Genomic DNA, 13471 nt, shown 5'->3' on the forward strand with positions numbered 1-13471 from the left:
CGCAGCCGCAAAGGCGCTTTGCTCAAGCGCAGCATTCCTGCTCCCCGTGTCCCGGGAGCAGCTGTGCCGAAAGGATGCCGAGAATCCCTGCGAGGCTCCAAGGAAAAGATATTAACGCAGGGGGGGAGCAGCAGCGATATAATAAAAAGTCATAATAAAAGAGAGAACCACTGAGTGGATTAGCAGCCCAAGCGCCGCTTGGCTTTTGGTTTCCTTTTCCTCCAGCTTTTCTGCGCCGCACGACAATCCGCTCAAATTCCTCCAGCCCGGAGACGCTCGGCTCCTGAATTTCAGACAGAGCTCCTGGAGGTGGCCAGGCTGCAAAAAAAAAAAAGAAAAAAAAGCTGAGGGCACGGCTGGGAAATTTAAGAGCGCTGAAGCCCACGGAGGGCACGTAGGCACCGGCAGCAGGCTCTGGGTGCTCCGTCACACCTGCACCAACTCCTCGTGTGCCCTCGTGGGGAAATAAGAGGCAGGTTTGGAGCTTAGGGTGTATTTCTCAAGTGCACAAAGGTTGTAAGATACATCCCAAAGCTTTAAAAAACCCCGGTGCCTGCCACATACCAGTTCTTCCTTCGTGAAAGTGCAGGGCAGAGAATGATGAGATAATGCAAGGGATCCACAGGGGTCATCGAGTTCAGCTCCCGACCCTGCACAGGACAGTGCCAGGTCCTCTCCCTGGCCACCAGACAGGACAGATCAGTGCCTGCCCCTCCACTTTGTGGCTAAAGAAGGTGGATTTTCCCTGCTGGACTGCTCTAGGCAGTCTCCCCAGGCTCGACATGGGAGCAGCGGGATACAGGGGTGGGATATCCCCATGAGGAGTGAGCAAACACAGAAGCCTCACCCACCAAACCCAACACCCAGCACAAGGCACGCAAGGACAACGTTCCCTTTCACTCCTTTACAAACACCCGGGACGATTTTGGGGGGCACGGAGCATCTGCTGCCCGGAGCCACCGGCTGTGTGAAGAATTCGGGACGAGCCGGGAGCGGAGGCGGCTGTAGCAGCTGTTCCCTCCCTGCCCGCAGCCCTCCTGCCTCGCAGGGCATTTAAATTTTAAAGCACCCTCCCCACGGCTGCTTTCTCCACCATTCCTGCCCGGCTCACACACACCCTGTCTGTCCCAGGGAGCCGCCGGCCCACGAGGCACCCATGGGTTCTCTGGTGGCCAAGCTCCTCCTGCCCACCCTCAGCTCCTTGGTCTTCCTCCCCACCATCAGCATCGCGGCCAAGCGGCGTTTCCACATGGAGGCCATGGTTTACTTCTTCACCATGTTCTTTGTGGCGGTAAGAAGTTCCCAATTTCCCCTCCCCCTGCATGTTTTATGCTCCCAAATGCCCCCTGGAACCAGTGAGAAGCTGGTTCGCCCAAGAGCAGCCAGCACAACCCCTAAAATATCCTTTTTCAATTATTTCCCACCGTGTGTGGTGCTGAGCAGCTGATTCTCCAGTTTAGGATGTCCTACAGCACGGCCTTACAGAGATTTAATGGTGTTTTATGGCTGAGATTAGGGAGAAGGTCTGGGTGCAAAGAGCCTTGACTGATTTGCAATGCTTTGGAGCTGGCTTTTCTCTTTGTTTTACAGCTGCTAAGTGGCCACGCTGAATTTGGGCTTTAAATTGCCTCCAGAATCTCTTGCTCTGCCTCTGTCATTTTAGCCAAAAGCACATAGTAGTCGAATTATTGATTTTGCAATTGCCAGCTGGGGATGGGAGCAATGCTGGAGTCAGGGGAGTTTCTGCACTGGGAAAGGAGAGACTAAAACACGCTGCTGAGCTATTAGGAAAAATAATTATTAACCCTTTGTGGGTTGAAATGTGTGTTTTACCAGGCTGTGATTCCCTGGCCTTCCTTTGTGTGGAAATAACGAGTGAAGAAATGTCTGTACATATATAAAATATTCCTATTCCTGCTCCCAGCAGTGACCTGCCCTGGGCTTTGTATCTCGGCTAAGTGACTCCATACAGACACCAGCTGAGCACCCAAAGAAGCATTCCCACTGGAAAAAATCTCATGTTTGATTACATTTCAATGATCTGCTAAAGAATATGAGGGAAACAGTTCAAGAGCCCAGCTGATGTTGCCTTTCCCACTAATCCCCATCCATCTCAAGGCGTCTCATGAGGGTTGGCACATTCCTCATAGAGAGAAACTGAAGCAGGGAGTAGATAAAGGATCTCCTCAGTGTGAAAACTCTTCCACAGGGCTCAGAATCAGGTTGGTCCCCTATAAAGGATCCACAGAACATCCTTGACCATTTGAGCTGATTAAGCACAATGCACAGGGAGAAATTCTGCCAGTTCTATAAAAATGACAGGACCAATTAATACGAAAATATCCCTGAGCCCCCTGCCCCAGCTCCCCAGGGAAGCCAGACATCCACAATTTCATTTTGCACTGGGTTTGTGTCTGCTCCTCCCCCCTGAGAAGTCAGTAGGAAAATTGGCCCGTGTTCCGATGGGAGGGGGAACAGGTCCTCTCCAAAGAGATTGAAGAAGCAAAATATCCCTGAGTGGGGAAGGGAAAGAAGGGATAGGAGGAGAGGCAGCTGCCAGAGTGGTGGGGAGGGGGTTGGAAGGGCAGCAGCTGCTGCTGTTGCATTTTTTGTAGCATCCCACTCCTCCTCCCTCAGACTGAGCAGAGCAGTGAAAGCACATGGCCGTGGCAGACGAGTGCCAGGAACACGCTCTGCCTTCCACCCTTTCTTGCCCCCAGCTCCAGACTCCCCGAGCCCAATCTCAAGCAGGGAAAAGAATTACAGCCGTGGTGCAATCTTTTCTAGAAGCTGCAGCCAGCCAGAGGGCTCGCAGCAATTCCCACTGTAAATTATATCAGCATCCCCAGCAGGCCGTGACAGCGAGCGGCGTTCCAAGGGCGCCCTGCCAAGCGGAGCAGGGACTTCTTTAGGAACAGAGGAGTTCTCTGGTGCTGCCACTGCAGAACCTGCCGGGCTGAGGGTTGGCAGGGAAAGGAGAGGGCCAGGCAAACACTGGGAGCATTCCTCTGATCGCACTGGAAAAATGTCTCTTGGCGTGGTCTGCGTTTATGTTGCATGACAATGGGGGTTTTTGCAAATAACCTAATCAATGAGCTAATAGGCAGGAACTGGTGGTTTTTTAAGGGAATGCACTAATGAGTGAATTCCCCAGTATTCAGAGTCTGGCCATATAAACCTTGCTTAGCCTGGACAGTGACCTGGCATCCATACACATTTCATCAGGACACTCATTCTGAATTGTTTTACAAGAATCTTTCGCAATTAAAACCACAACCCCAGAGTCCTCCTTCTGCTGGAGAGGCCGTCCCCCAGCGCCCTGCTCAAAGCAGCTTGGTCATCAGATTGCAAATTCTGGCCAAGAGGCAAATTAAAGCCTGTCTCAGTTTGTGCTAAGAGAGAAGAATGCTGTCTTGGGCAATTTGCAACTGGGAACGATGACATTATCACTCAGATATATTCATTACCGCATATCAGTGATCCTGGTGTAGCTGACACTGTTCTGGCCTGGCTGGCCATCCTCTCAGCAGCTACACTGTTTCAAACCAGTTGATAAGAGCCTTTACCTTACTGGTATGTGGGTAAGAAGCCAGTTTTCTAATAATTATTTTGTTTTTGAATAGTTTTACCACGTTTGTGATGGCCCTGGGTTATCAGTGCTGTGCTTTATGCGCTACGACATCCTGGAGTACTTCAGCATCTACGGAACAGCCCTGTCCATCTGGGTGTCCCTGATGGGTAAGAACTTCTCTGCTGGGGCTCCTGAAAGCTCCAGCACTGGCAGGAAGGGCTGAATTTATCAGGATGGCTGATGAGACAGTCAGTGGGGACAGTCCCCAGAAATGCTGTTCGCTCTGAACTCCACCTGCGCTGCCACTGAAATTGTCCTTTGTGGAAGTCAGTCTGCACCGTGGATTAATCCAGTTTTGTATCATTAACACCTTGGAAAGTCACTGTAATTAGTGGGGTCCAGACATGGAACTGTCCTGAGTGGTGGCTGGGGACGTTTTGCTCCTGGAGGTGAAGAGCTGTGGCATCTGCTGGTGGTGTTGGTTGGGTGTTCCTCTGCCTGCACCAGCTGTCACACATGTCCCCTGCTTCAAATGACAATAACACACTTGTGCTGCAGTTCAAGGCAGGACAAGACTATGAGATGACTGAGTCTGAAACCTCATATACCAGGGAATTTCCCATTTCTCCTCCTTTTCCCCATACCAGGCTCATCAGCTTGTTTTGCCTCACTTAGGGGCATTAAGAAATGCAGAATCTCCCACTTCCCTTGGCAGCATGAGAATCAGAGTGTTTTAGTCAAAACAAATATAACTTCCTGGTATATCAAAAGCCTGGGCTGGGGTGATGGGAATATTAGATCTGCTTAGAAAAAGCAGACATTTATTTCACTTCCTTTTACTATAAATCCCACCCCTTGCCCTGTTATTCAGTTTTCCTTTCCCCACATTTGCTTCACTTTTTTTCCCCTCATTTTGTTCCTTATTTGCCACCAAAACAAAATATAATACAAATGGGAAAAAAAAAAAAAAAAAAAAAAAAAAAAAAAAAAAAAAAAAAAAAAAAAAGAGGAAGACAAAAAGTTGAAGCCTATCATTTTCCCATTTCGTCACCATGATTTTTGGAAGAATGTGAGTGTTGATGGCAGGACAAGAGGGCAGGATCAGGGGAGAGATGTTCCTATGGCAAAGGTTTTGCTGGAAAATTTGGACTATTTCTAACCAGCGCCCACTTCAGACAGAGTTCCCATTTCCCCCCACGATGAGCTGGGGTCAGCACTCCAATGCAGAGCCCCAAAATGCCCACAGGACTTTCCCCTCTGCCCCTCAGGGCTCCAGGGATGGTGCAGGAGCTTGAGCAGGGATGGGATTCCTGCAGCCTCAGAGCCCAAGGGTAACACCCCTCAGCTGGGCAGATTCATCCCGTGGGGATGCAGGAGCACCCCCTTCCAGGGCATGCAATAGGATAAATTTTCAAGGGAAAAATGTGTGGGGAAAATATTACCCTTAGAAATGGCTCTGTCCCATCAAAATGTGAGTCCCAAGGGGGTCTCACCCACTGCTCAGGGCACCTCAGTACTTTCTCTGTTCAGCTAGAAAAGGCAACAAGGCAGATCATTTCCAAAGGGCATTTTCAGTGGATAACAGCAGTGTCAGGGTAGGTCAGAGCTGATCCAGACACTTTGGCTCCTTGCAGCAAAATTCTACTTGATTGCTTCATTACCGTGTTCAAAAACTTCACAAAAAAAAAAAAAAAACAACAAATCCTGGACTCCAAGGTTTAAAATATTGACCCACTGGGAAACAACAGAGATTAACATGCGGACATTATCCCTTAGCCAAACTCCCTATAAAAGCACGATCCAAGGACATGGAAGGTGTGGTGACTGAAGCCCAGGGAAGCCTCTCACTGTGGCTTGTAAAGCCGGAGCGCACATGTGCGGACGCAGACCCTCGGGCAAACTTCCCGGAATGCAAATCCAGGACAGCCATAACACAGCTGTGCAAGCTGGAAAAGCATGGAGCCCACTGGGATCCATAACTTTTATCAGTTATTACCCCATTCTGTGCTAAACAAAAGCCTCTAATAATTTATTCATGCTGGCGACTTCCAGCTTGCAAACCCCGGGCAGGTGCCGGGGCGGCCGGGCAGCCGGGACCCCATGGCACCAGCGGGGGAGTCCCACTGCATTTGGGGTGATGGAGCCTGTGGCAGAGTGAGCTGGCAGGTTTGGGAAGGCTGGAGATGCAGGAGGAACCCAAGAGCTGATTGTGGGCTCGCAGGGCATGAGGGTGTTTATGATTGCCTCTGAATTCTGGGTCAAAGAAAAGGGAAATCATAGAATCATAGAGTGGTTTAAAGTGGGAAGGGATTTTAAAGACCATCTTGTTCTACCCCCTGCCATGGGCAGGAACACCTTCCACTATCCCAGGTTTATCCAAACCTCATCCAACCTGGCCCTGGACACTTCCAGGGATGGGGCAGCTACAGCTCTTCTGCTTAGGGAATCTCCTTTAAGCTTCCCCATGCAACACTGAAACAAAATCCCAATAATCAGCTCCTGGATCCACCACCCAGATACCTCAGGATGGTTTGCTTTGCCCCATATGCCTCAGTTTCCCCAGCAGCATGACATGAGAAGGGCAAACCAGACATGGATGCAACCCCAGGGCAGGTGGGGCAGACCCCGGAAGGCTTTAGGGGAGCAGCTGAAAAAAGGCGGGAGAGGCTGTGAGCTGATGCTCCCTGTGCTCGGTCCCTCAGCCCTGGCAGAGTTTGATGAGCCCAAGAGATCAACCTTCATCATGTTTGGGGTCCTCACCATCGCCGTGAGGATCTACCACGACCGCTGTGGCTATGGCGTCTACTCGGGCCCCATCGGGACGGCCGTGCTGGTGATCACTGTCAAATGGGTACGTGGGGCAGGGCACTAGGGGGTGCTCCTGGGGGGGAAAGGGCTGAACCCTGCATGGGGAGGTCCAGCCTGTGCCAGTGAGTCCCTCCTCAAGATCCAGCTCTCAATCTCACAGTGATTTCTCCTTTAACCTGAGCAGAAGGCAGACAGCAGCCTTTGTGATAAATGCCAGATTCAATTGGTCTGAGCAATCTACCACATCTCCTGTCCCTGCATTTCTAATCAGGAGGAACATATTTATGGAGTTTTTACAGCTACTCAGAGGCAGAGGGATCTGGTAAACTGCCCCAGATCCAGGGGAGATGTGGATAAAACCACGGTGATAAAGTGGGGAGGAATCTGTCTGCAGTCTGCCTAAATCCAGCTGGGACAGTCGGGCACAATGCTGCAGTCTGTGCCCCACTCACAGCACGTGCTGTGGACCCAGCTGGGAGTGAGGTAGGGAAGCCACCGCAGGAGTGGGGAAGGAGTGATGGGATAAAAATTGCAGAAAAATGATGCCAAACATAATGGAAATACAGTGGTGCAAGTCCCAATTACAAACTGTCACTAAGCCAGTGGCTAAAAGCAAGTGGCCACCATGGGGAGGGGATGGGCAAGGAGGGGACCAAGGCACAGGAGCACCCTGTATCCTCCAGTCTGCAGGTGCTGTGCTGGGATCTGCTCCCCCACAGACTGGGTTTGTGAGGACACACACTCCCTGAGCTGGTTTGGGGGCTGAATATTAAAAAACCCCAGTATTATTATGAGGAATGAGAGTGGAGCAGCCAGCTAAATCCAGGTGAATACACATGGTGTGCTCTCTCCTTCCTCCCAGCTGCAGAAGATGAAGGAGAAGAAAGGGCTCTATCCTGACAAGAGTGTCTACACCCAACAGATCGGTCCTGGCTTCTGTTTTGGGGCGCTGGCACTGATGCTGAGGTTCTTCTTTGAGGTACCTGTGTGCACACTCACCCTCCCTGACTCCACGAGGTGTAAAGGACATCACCAAGAGAGGGACATCCCCATTCACACCACTGGGCTGCATCCAGCCTTGCACAAAACCCACCTCAGAGTTGGGATGCTGGGGTCTGGCAGCAAGGACAAGGCTCCCTCCTTGCTGGTAGCCACCCCCTGATCCATTTGGGGCATGTGTGACAGCAAGTGGCACAGAGGGTGATGCTCTGTCTCCTTTTTCCCCCTTCAATGAGTGACAAGGACACGGGATGTGCTTTCCTCAGGCACACGTGGTCCTCAGAATGGCTTTGTCAAGTGCAAGCAGGGTTTTTTGGAAACTGGGCATGGGTGACTTAAGGACACCTCACAGCGACGCAGCAGGGACTGGATCCAACCCAGGCATGGCCGGATCCAGAGCTGGCTCACGCCAAAGAAAAGACTCTCAGTGACTCCCAGGGGCACTTGATGCTGTGTTTATATCCTTCTGCTCCTGCTTGCTGGCCAGTCCCCCTGTCCTGCTCCAAACGGTCTGTGTGTCCTGCCGGGCAGGCGATAACCCCCCGACACAGCTGCCGGCTGTGCCTGTGCTCAGCCCCGCCGTTATGGCTACTCTGTGCTTTGGGAGCTGCGAGATACAACCTCACAGGCATCCCCAAGGGTTATTTTTCAAAGCATTTGGTAATTGCAAATTCTAGCAGAACATAAAAATGTCACTTAGCAGAAGCCGCCTCCCCGCGTGCCCTGGCCTCGCCGCCACGTCCTTTGCGGGGTAATGAAACACTTCATTCAAGAATTGGGAAATGTGCAAATTAGAACGTGTTAAATCCACTTTGCTTTAGGTTTTTGGGGGTTTTTTTTCACTGGAAATCCTTTCTTCTCTGACAGCAAAGGGAGGCAGAAGGTTCAGGAATCTTTTTTATCCCCTTCCTTTTGGCTACTTGTAGAAGTTTAACGTTGTGCACCTCGCGCTCTCCCTGCCCTGCTGCTCCCACTTCTCACTGGGCTCTCCCTGCCTGCAGGAATGGGATTACACCTACGTGCACAGCTTCTACCACTGTGCTTTGGCCATGGCCTTCGTGCTGCTGCTGCCCAAGGAGAACAAGAAGGCTGGGAGCGCCGGGACCCCCGCCAGGCTGGACTGCTCCACACTCTGCTGCTGCGTCTGAGCCCCCCGAGCACTTGTGTTCCTGGGTGATGGAGGGCTGCAGACAAAAGGAAAATCCCCCTGCCTGCTGGGTTTTCCTCTGGTGGCATCTTTTCCCACCAGCACTGTGCCGCTCTGGGATTTTCTCCCCTGGGAAGTTTTCTGAGTAACCTGGTCTAGTGGAAGGTGTCCCTGCCCATGGCAGGGGGATTGAAACAAGACAGGCTTTAAGGTCCTTTCCAAACCGCCCTGTGATTCACCTTTCCACCATCAGCCCTAGCAAAGCTTGCACTTCCAGTTTGGTACATACCCAAATTCTCCCTGGAGGAGCACTCAGCTGGGCTGTGACCTGTCCCCTGCCCCAGGAGACCCCTGCACTCCCAGGCCATGTCACCTTCTCCTGGGCTGTCCCACACACTGACCTGGCAGGACCCAAGTTGTCCCCTCCGTGCAGATTTGCCCAGCCCGAGCATACCAAGCTTTGTTTGCAACACCCAATTAACAGAACCTGTATTTTTTGTGAGATATTAACTATTTTATTTATGCATTCTCTTGATGTAAATAATATATACTAATAAAGACTTTGCCAGTGTGCAATGCCAGCATTTCTTCAGCGGGGTGGGAAAATTTCCAGCTCCACTCAGCTCAGTCGAGGGCAGATGCCAATTCCAAAGCAGAGCTCTGGGCACAGGCATCACAGCCCCTCAAACCTGGAGGGACCTGCAACACTGGGCACTTTGTCCTTGCAGACCTGCAGGCACAGGCAGCAGGTGCCTCATTGGTATGGAAAGTACATGGAAAATGAGAGGCAGAGGAAAGAAGCTCCTGGAGGGAGGGGGGAGGGCTGTAAGCCTATAACATCTCCTCTAACAGACTATTTACTATAGCAGAAGTGTATGATTTATTTAGACTGTCTGGGAAAAAGGCCAAGACTATATGTCATGGACAATTAGAGCAGTATTGATATACAGAGATGTCCACAGAAAGCCCACATTAAGCCCGGGTTCCTCTGGAAGAGAAATCCACTCCAGTCATTCATCAGAGCAACTTCCTGCGACGGGGCAACAACCAAAACTGAATGAGCTTCCAACAAAAATATAAATGAATTATGAACCCCCAAGCATCCAAGAGTCACTGGCAAGCAGTGGCACAGCTGATGCAGCTGCATGCAGAGGCAGAGCTAGCAAAGAGCTTTCAAAGGGTTCCCCAGCACCTAAACCAGCACAGCACCGTTACTTCCCAGCATCCACCCCCTGGGATGTTTACAAGATGCTCTCAGGGTTTGTGTGTAAGGCTTTCCTCATGGCTTGCACACTACTGGAGCTCTTTGCCCAGTGAGGACTGCTCAGGATGGCCCCAAAAAACAGGCCCAAGTGCTCTGATTTGGGGTGAAAGGAGTAGCTCAGCACTGCCTGCAAGAGATGCCTCTGAGGGTGCACAGCAACTTCCTGAGGGGTCACCCTCATGGGCATGGCACGCTGGCTATTCCTGAGTGTTTGTCACCCCAAAGGCAAATGCTCAATGCTGACCCTGCCCAGGATCCTGACCAGCAGTGCTAGCAGCCTCCCTCACTTGCTGCAGCCTCTGATCAGAGGCTCCTTCACCCCAGCAGCTCATTTTGGGACTGTTTGGTCCCTCTTGGGCTGCAGTGACAGGCACAGCCCTGCAGCAAGCCCTGGGGACATGGGAAACCGTGGGCATGGTGAGAGTCTTGTGAGGGTCCAGTGCTGGGAGGAGGGCACTGGGTGACCACAACACCCAACTGGGGCTGAGCACGAGGGACCAAAGGTTGGCAAACAAGGAGAGCATGTTACCTGAGGGGCAGCTGAGTAGATAAAACCTCCTGCTCCCACCTGCCATGTGTTCATTCAGCTGCAAAAAAGAAATCCCAAAATCGTCTTGCACGCAGCAAAATCTCAAGCAAGGTTTGCTTTGTCCCCTCCTCTCCCTGCTGATGCTCCAGCTCTGCCAGCCACCCATCCCTTTGCACCCAGCCTTGGGACTGACACTCACCTGGGCACACCCACAGGGTCCCAAGCTGGTGGCAGCACCCAACACCAGAGGAAGGTGCAGAGCTGGATCCACTGCCCCAGGCAGGATATCCCCTGCAACACCGATGCAGGGAAATATTATAAACATCTACAGCAACGTAGACAAAACAGTCTCTTGTAACCTTTTAGCGCTGCCGAGAGCTTTGCCTGTAAGAGCTCTTGAGCCCCTGCCAAAAATCCTGGCTGTTTTCATAAGAGTAGGTGTTTTCGTCTAAGGTGCAGTCTGAGTGCTGTGACCTTTGTCATGTCTGCTACTGAAATTTCCTGCTTCTCTGTTATTCTCTTCTTTGGTAAGACGATATGAAACCCAAAACTTTTATTGCCCCTTTTAAAGTGTCTTTATAGCTCCCCGTCTACTTCATATACTGTCTTACTCTCCAATGCTGGGATATTACTTATGGGATCTGGGCTTGATGCTGCAAAAGGCATTTGGGTTTCACGAAGCCCAAACCGCCTGGGCTTTTTTAAGATCAGCCAGAGGGGGGGAAGAAAAAAAAAAAAAAAAAAAAAAAAAAAAAAAAAAAGGACAGAAAAAAGGAAAAAAAAAAAAAAAAGGAATGAGAGGGGAGGGACTGGGCTTTCCGCTCCGGAGGCATCGGCATCTGCGACCAGCGCAGCCTCCCCTGCCTCTGCCAGGCCTCCCTGGGCACAAAACCCAAAATTTGCTTTGTGTCTGGGTCAGCATGGGGTGCCCACAGACCCCGTGGGGATGGCATTGCACAGCATCTCTTCCCCTGCCTCCATCCCCTGCCAGCTGTGCCCTGGAGCTGGCAGCTCAGATGTGGCCGGACAGCACAGCTGGTGCCAAAGTCGGTGTGCAGCAGCTGGGGCACATCTGCCCTGGAGCTGGCACTGGGAGAGGCCAGCCCTGTCAGGGGGGCCACCACACACCCCATTTCCAGTTCTGGTGTCAGGACAGACACACAAAGGATGTGTCCCTAGGGAAGGGTCGTGGGCGCCAAGGCTCTGTGCTCCCAATCCTGTCCCTCAGGCTGTGGAGCATCACCTCCCTGTCATCCCTGGTGACAAAGATCCCTTAGGATCTCATCTGTGTGCTCCTCAGCATCCCCACTGCAGTGGGAGCAGGGATCTGGCAGGTCAGAGGGGAGAGGGCTGGTGGGACTGTCCCCTCCAGGGGGACATTCCCCCACATTGCCCACGGCAGGGCTGGCAGAGGAGGGAACCAAGACCTACTCCTGCTGGAGGGGAGCCTTCCAGAGATGTCTAGTCAGGCTCAGCGCCAGCTAATCTTCCAGGCAAACTCCATCCAGATCCTTTTGGCTGCAGAAAGTGAAAAAACAGCCAGACCCAAACATAAAAGCCAGGTTTCTGCTGCCAGCTGCATGGGGCACTCCAGAAAAGGCCTTATCACCATGTGATTTTGAGAGACGGCTTCAGGGTTTTTTTTCCACATGCTGCTCTTCCCTCCTCACCCTCCCATCGTCATCCCTCCATGCATGTTCAAGTGTTGAAATCAGCCAGGTTAATGCAGATTGGTGGGACCAAGGTTTTCCTTGTACCACTCAGGCCACAGTGACACCACCCCAATTCAGAGAGTGGTGCTGCTCCATCCTGAGGCACCAGGAGTTTGTTGGGAGCAGACTTCTCCTTCAAATTGCCAAAGGAATCAAAGATTCCTCTGGAAATTCATGAGTGGTGGTGGTAGAGTCAGGAGGTTTGTGGGGAGTTCAACCCTTGCCCTGGGATATTGCTCTGACAGGTCTGTGCCCTGTGTGAGAGGGATAAATCAAGTCTGCAGGGGCAAAAGGAGGTCACCAGCCACTTTCTACACAGCTCTGGAGATCCACAGCCCCAGAACATGGTGCAGATGCACTGTGAGAACCCAGCCTTGCGCATCAGCCTGGAAAAAAAGGGAGATGGAGCAACTGAAGCACTTATTTGGGACCACTTGGTATCTCTCAGCTTTGTTGCAGCTATTCCAGCCCCAGTGAACATCCTTTTTGGGTGTAAAAAGGTCTCCTGCTCTCCTGAGTGGTCAGAAGGCACATGGGAACAGCAGGATGGAGTTAGGGCAGAGGCAACTACAGGAATCAGTAAAGTGGTACCTCCTGCAAGGGTGCAAATCTGCCTAACCCAGCATTTATGGGAGGAAAAAAAAACAAACACATTAATGCATCAGGATTCTGCTTGAAATGCCACATAATGGTCCAGCACATTTCTCTTTCTCCTCACCAAGATTCCCAACCAGACTTCCCAGCCCAGTTGGTGCAGGCCGGGCAGCCCCATCCCAGTGTCACTGGCAGAGTATTTTGGGGGCACTGCAGACAGACTGAGCCACTCAGCTCTAGGGTGCATTAGGGGCACAGAGGAGCTCAGCTGCAGCCCCACAGCCAGCCCAGAGCCCTGCAGGGACCCTCCCCGGTGTCATCTCCCCTCAGCAGCACCAGACACGGACACTCAACCCAAGCCACCAAACCCCAGCACAGGGCAGGGCAGATGTGGCGCAGCCAGACCCTCCCAAACCTTCCAGGGATGCTTTCACAGCTGCAAAACCCCACTCCAGGCCCGGGGTTGGTGTCTGCAGCCTCTCTGCTCCTCCAGCAGAGCGGTCCCAGGGAGCAGCAGGCCAAGGTTTTCGGTTTAGGCCAATCTCCCAGAAATTCTGTCATCATGCAGTGCATCACGCACACTCCCGGATCCGCATTACACAGAGCGTGGCTCCGCTCCAGCGCCTCTTAAAGTCAGTGGAAAAACCCTCCCTCGCTACGATGGGAGCTGGCTCTGTACGATCTGACAGATAACCATGAAGTTGTTTTAAGCCGGGAATATCTCTTTGGCCCCAAAAGTTTTCTCCTGGAAAGGGACAGGGCAGGGGGGTCTGCGGAGCTCCTGAGGAAAGCTCCCGACCTTGCAGCCGCCTTTCAATGAGCATTTAATGAGGCGTCGTTATCTGAT

The 13471-nt window shown here is 52.0% G+C and overlaps 1 protein-coding gene across 1 annotated transcript; it reads left to right on the forward strand.

Moving 5' to 3' along the window:
- Positions 1-1156: 1156 nt before the first annotated feature.
- MYMK (myomaker, myoblast fusion factor) lies at positions 1157-8526 on the forward strand (the record flags this gene model as incomplete). Its single annotated transcript, XM_083876097.1, has 5 exons — positions 1157-1291; positions 3624-3738; positions 6274-6422; positions 7242-7358; positions 8380-8526. The coding sequence occupies 5 exons, from the start codon at positions 1157-1159 to the stop codon at positions 8524-8526; spliced, it is 663 nt and encodes a 220-aa protein (XP_083732223.1).
- Positions 8527-13471: the final 4945 nt, after the last annotated feature.

Source organism: Zosterops lateralis, assembly GCF_965231275.1.
Source record: "Zosterops lateralis genome assembly, chromosome: 20".
Taxonomy (NCBI): domain Eukaryota; kingdom Metazoa; phylum Chordata; class Aves; order Passeriformes; family Zosteropidae; genus Zosterops; species Zosterops lateralis.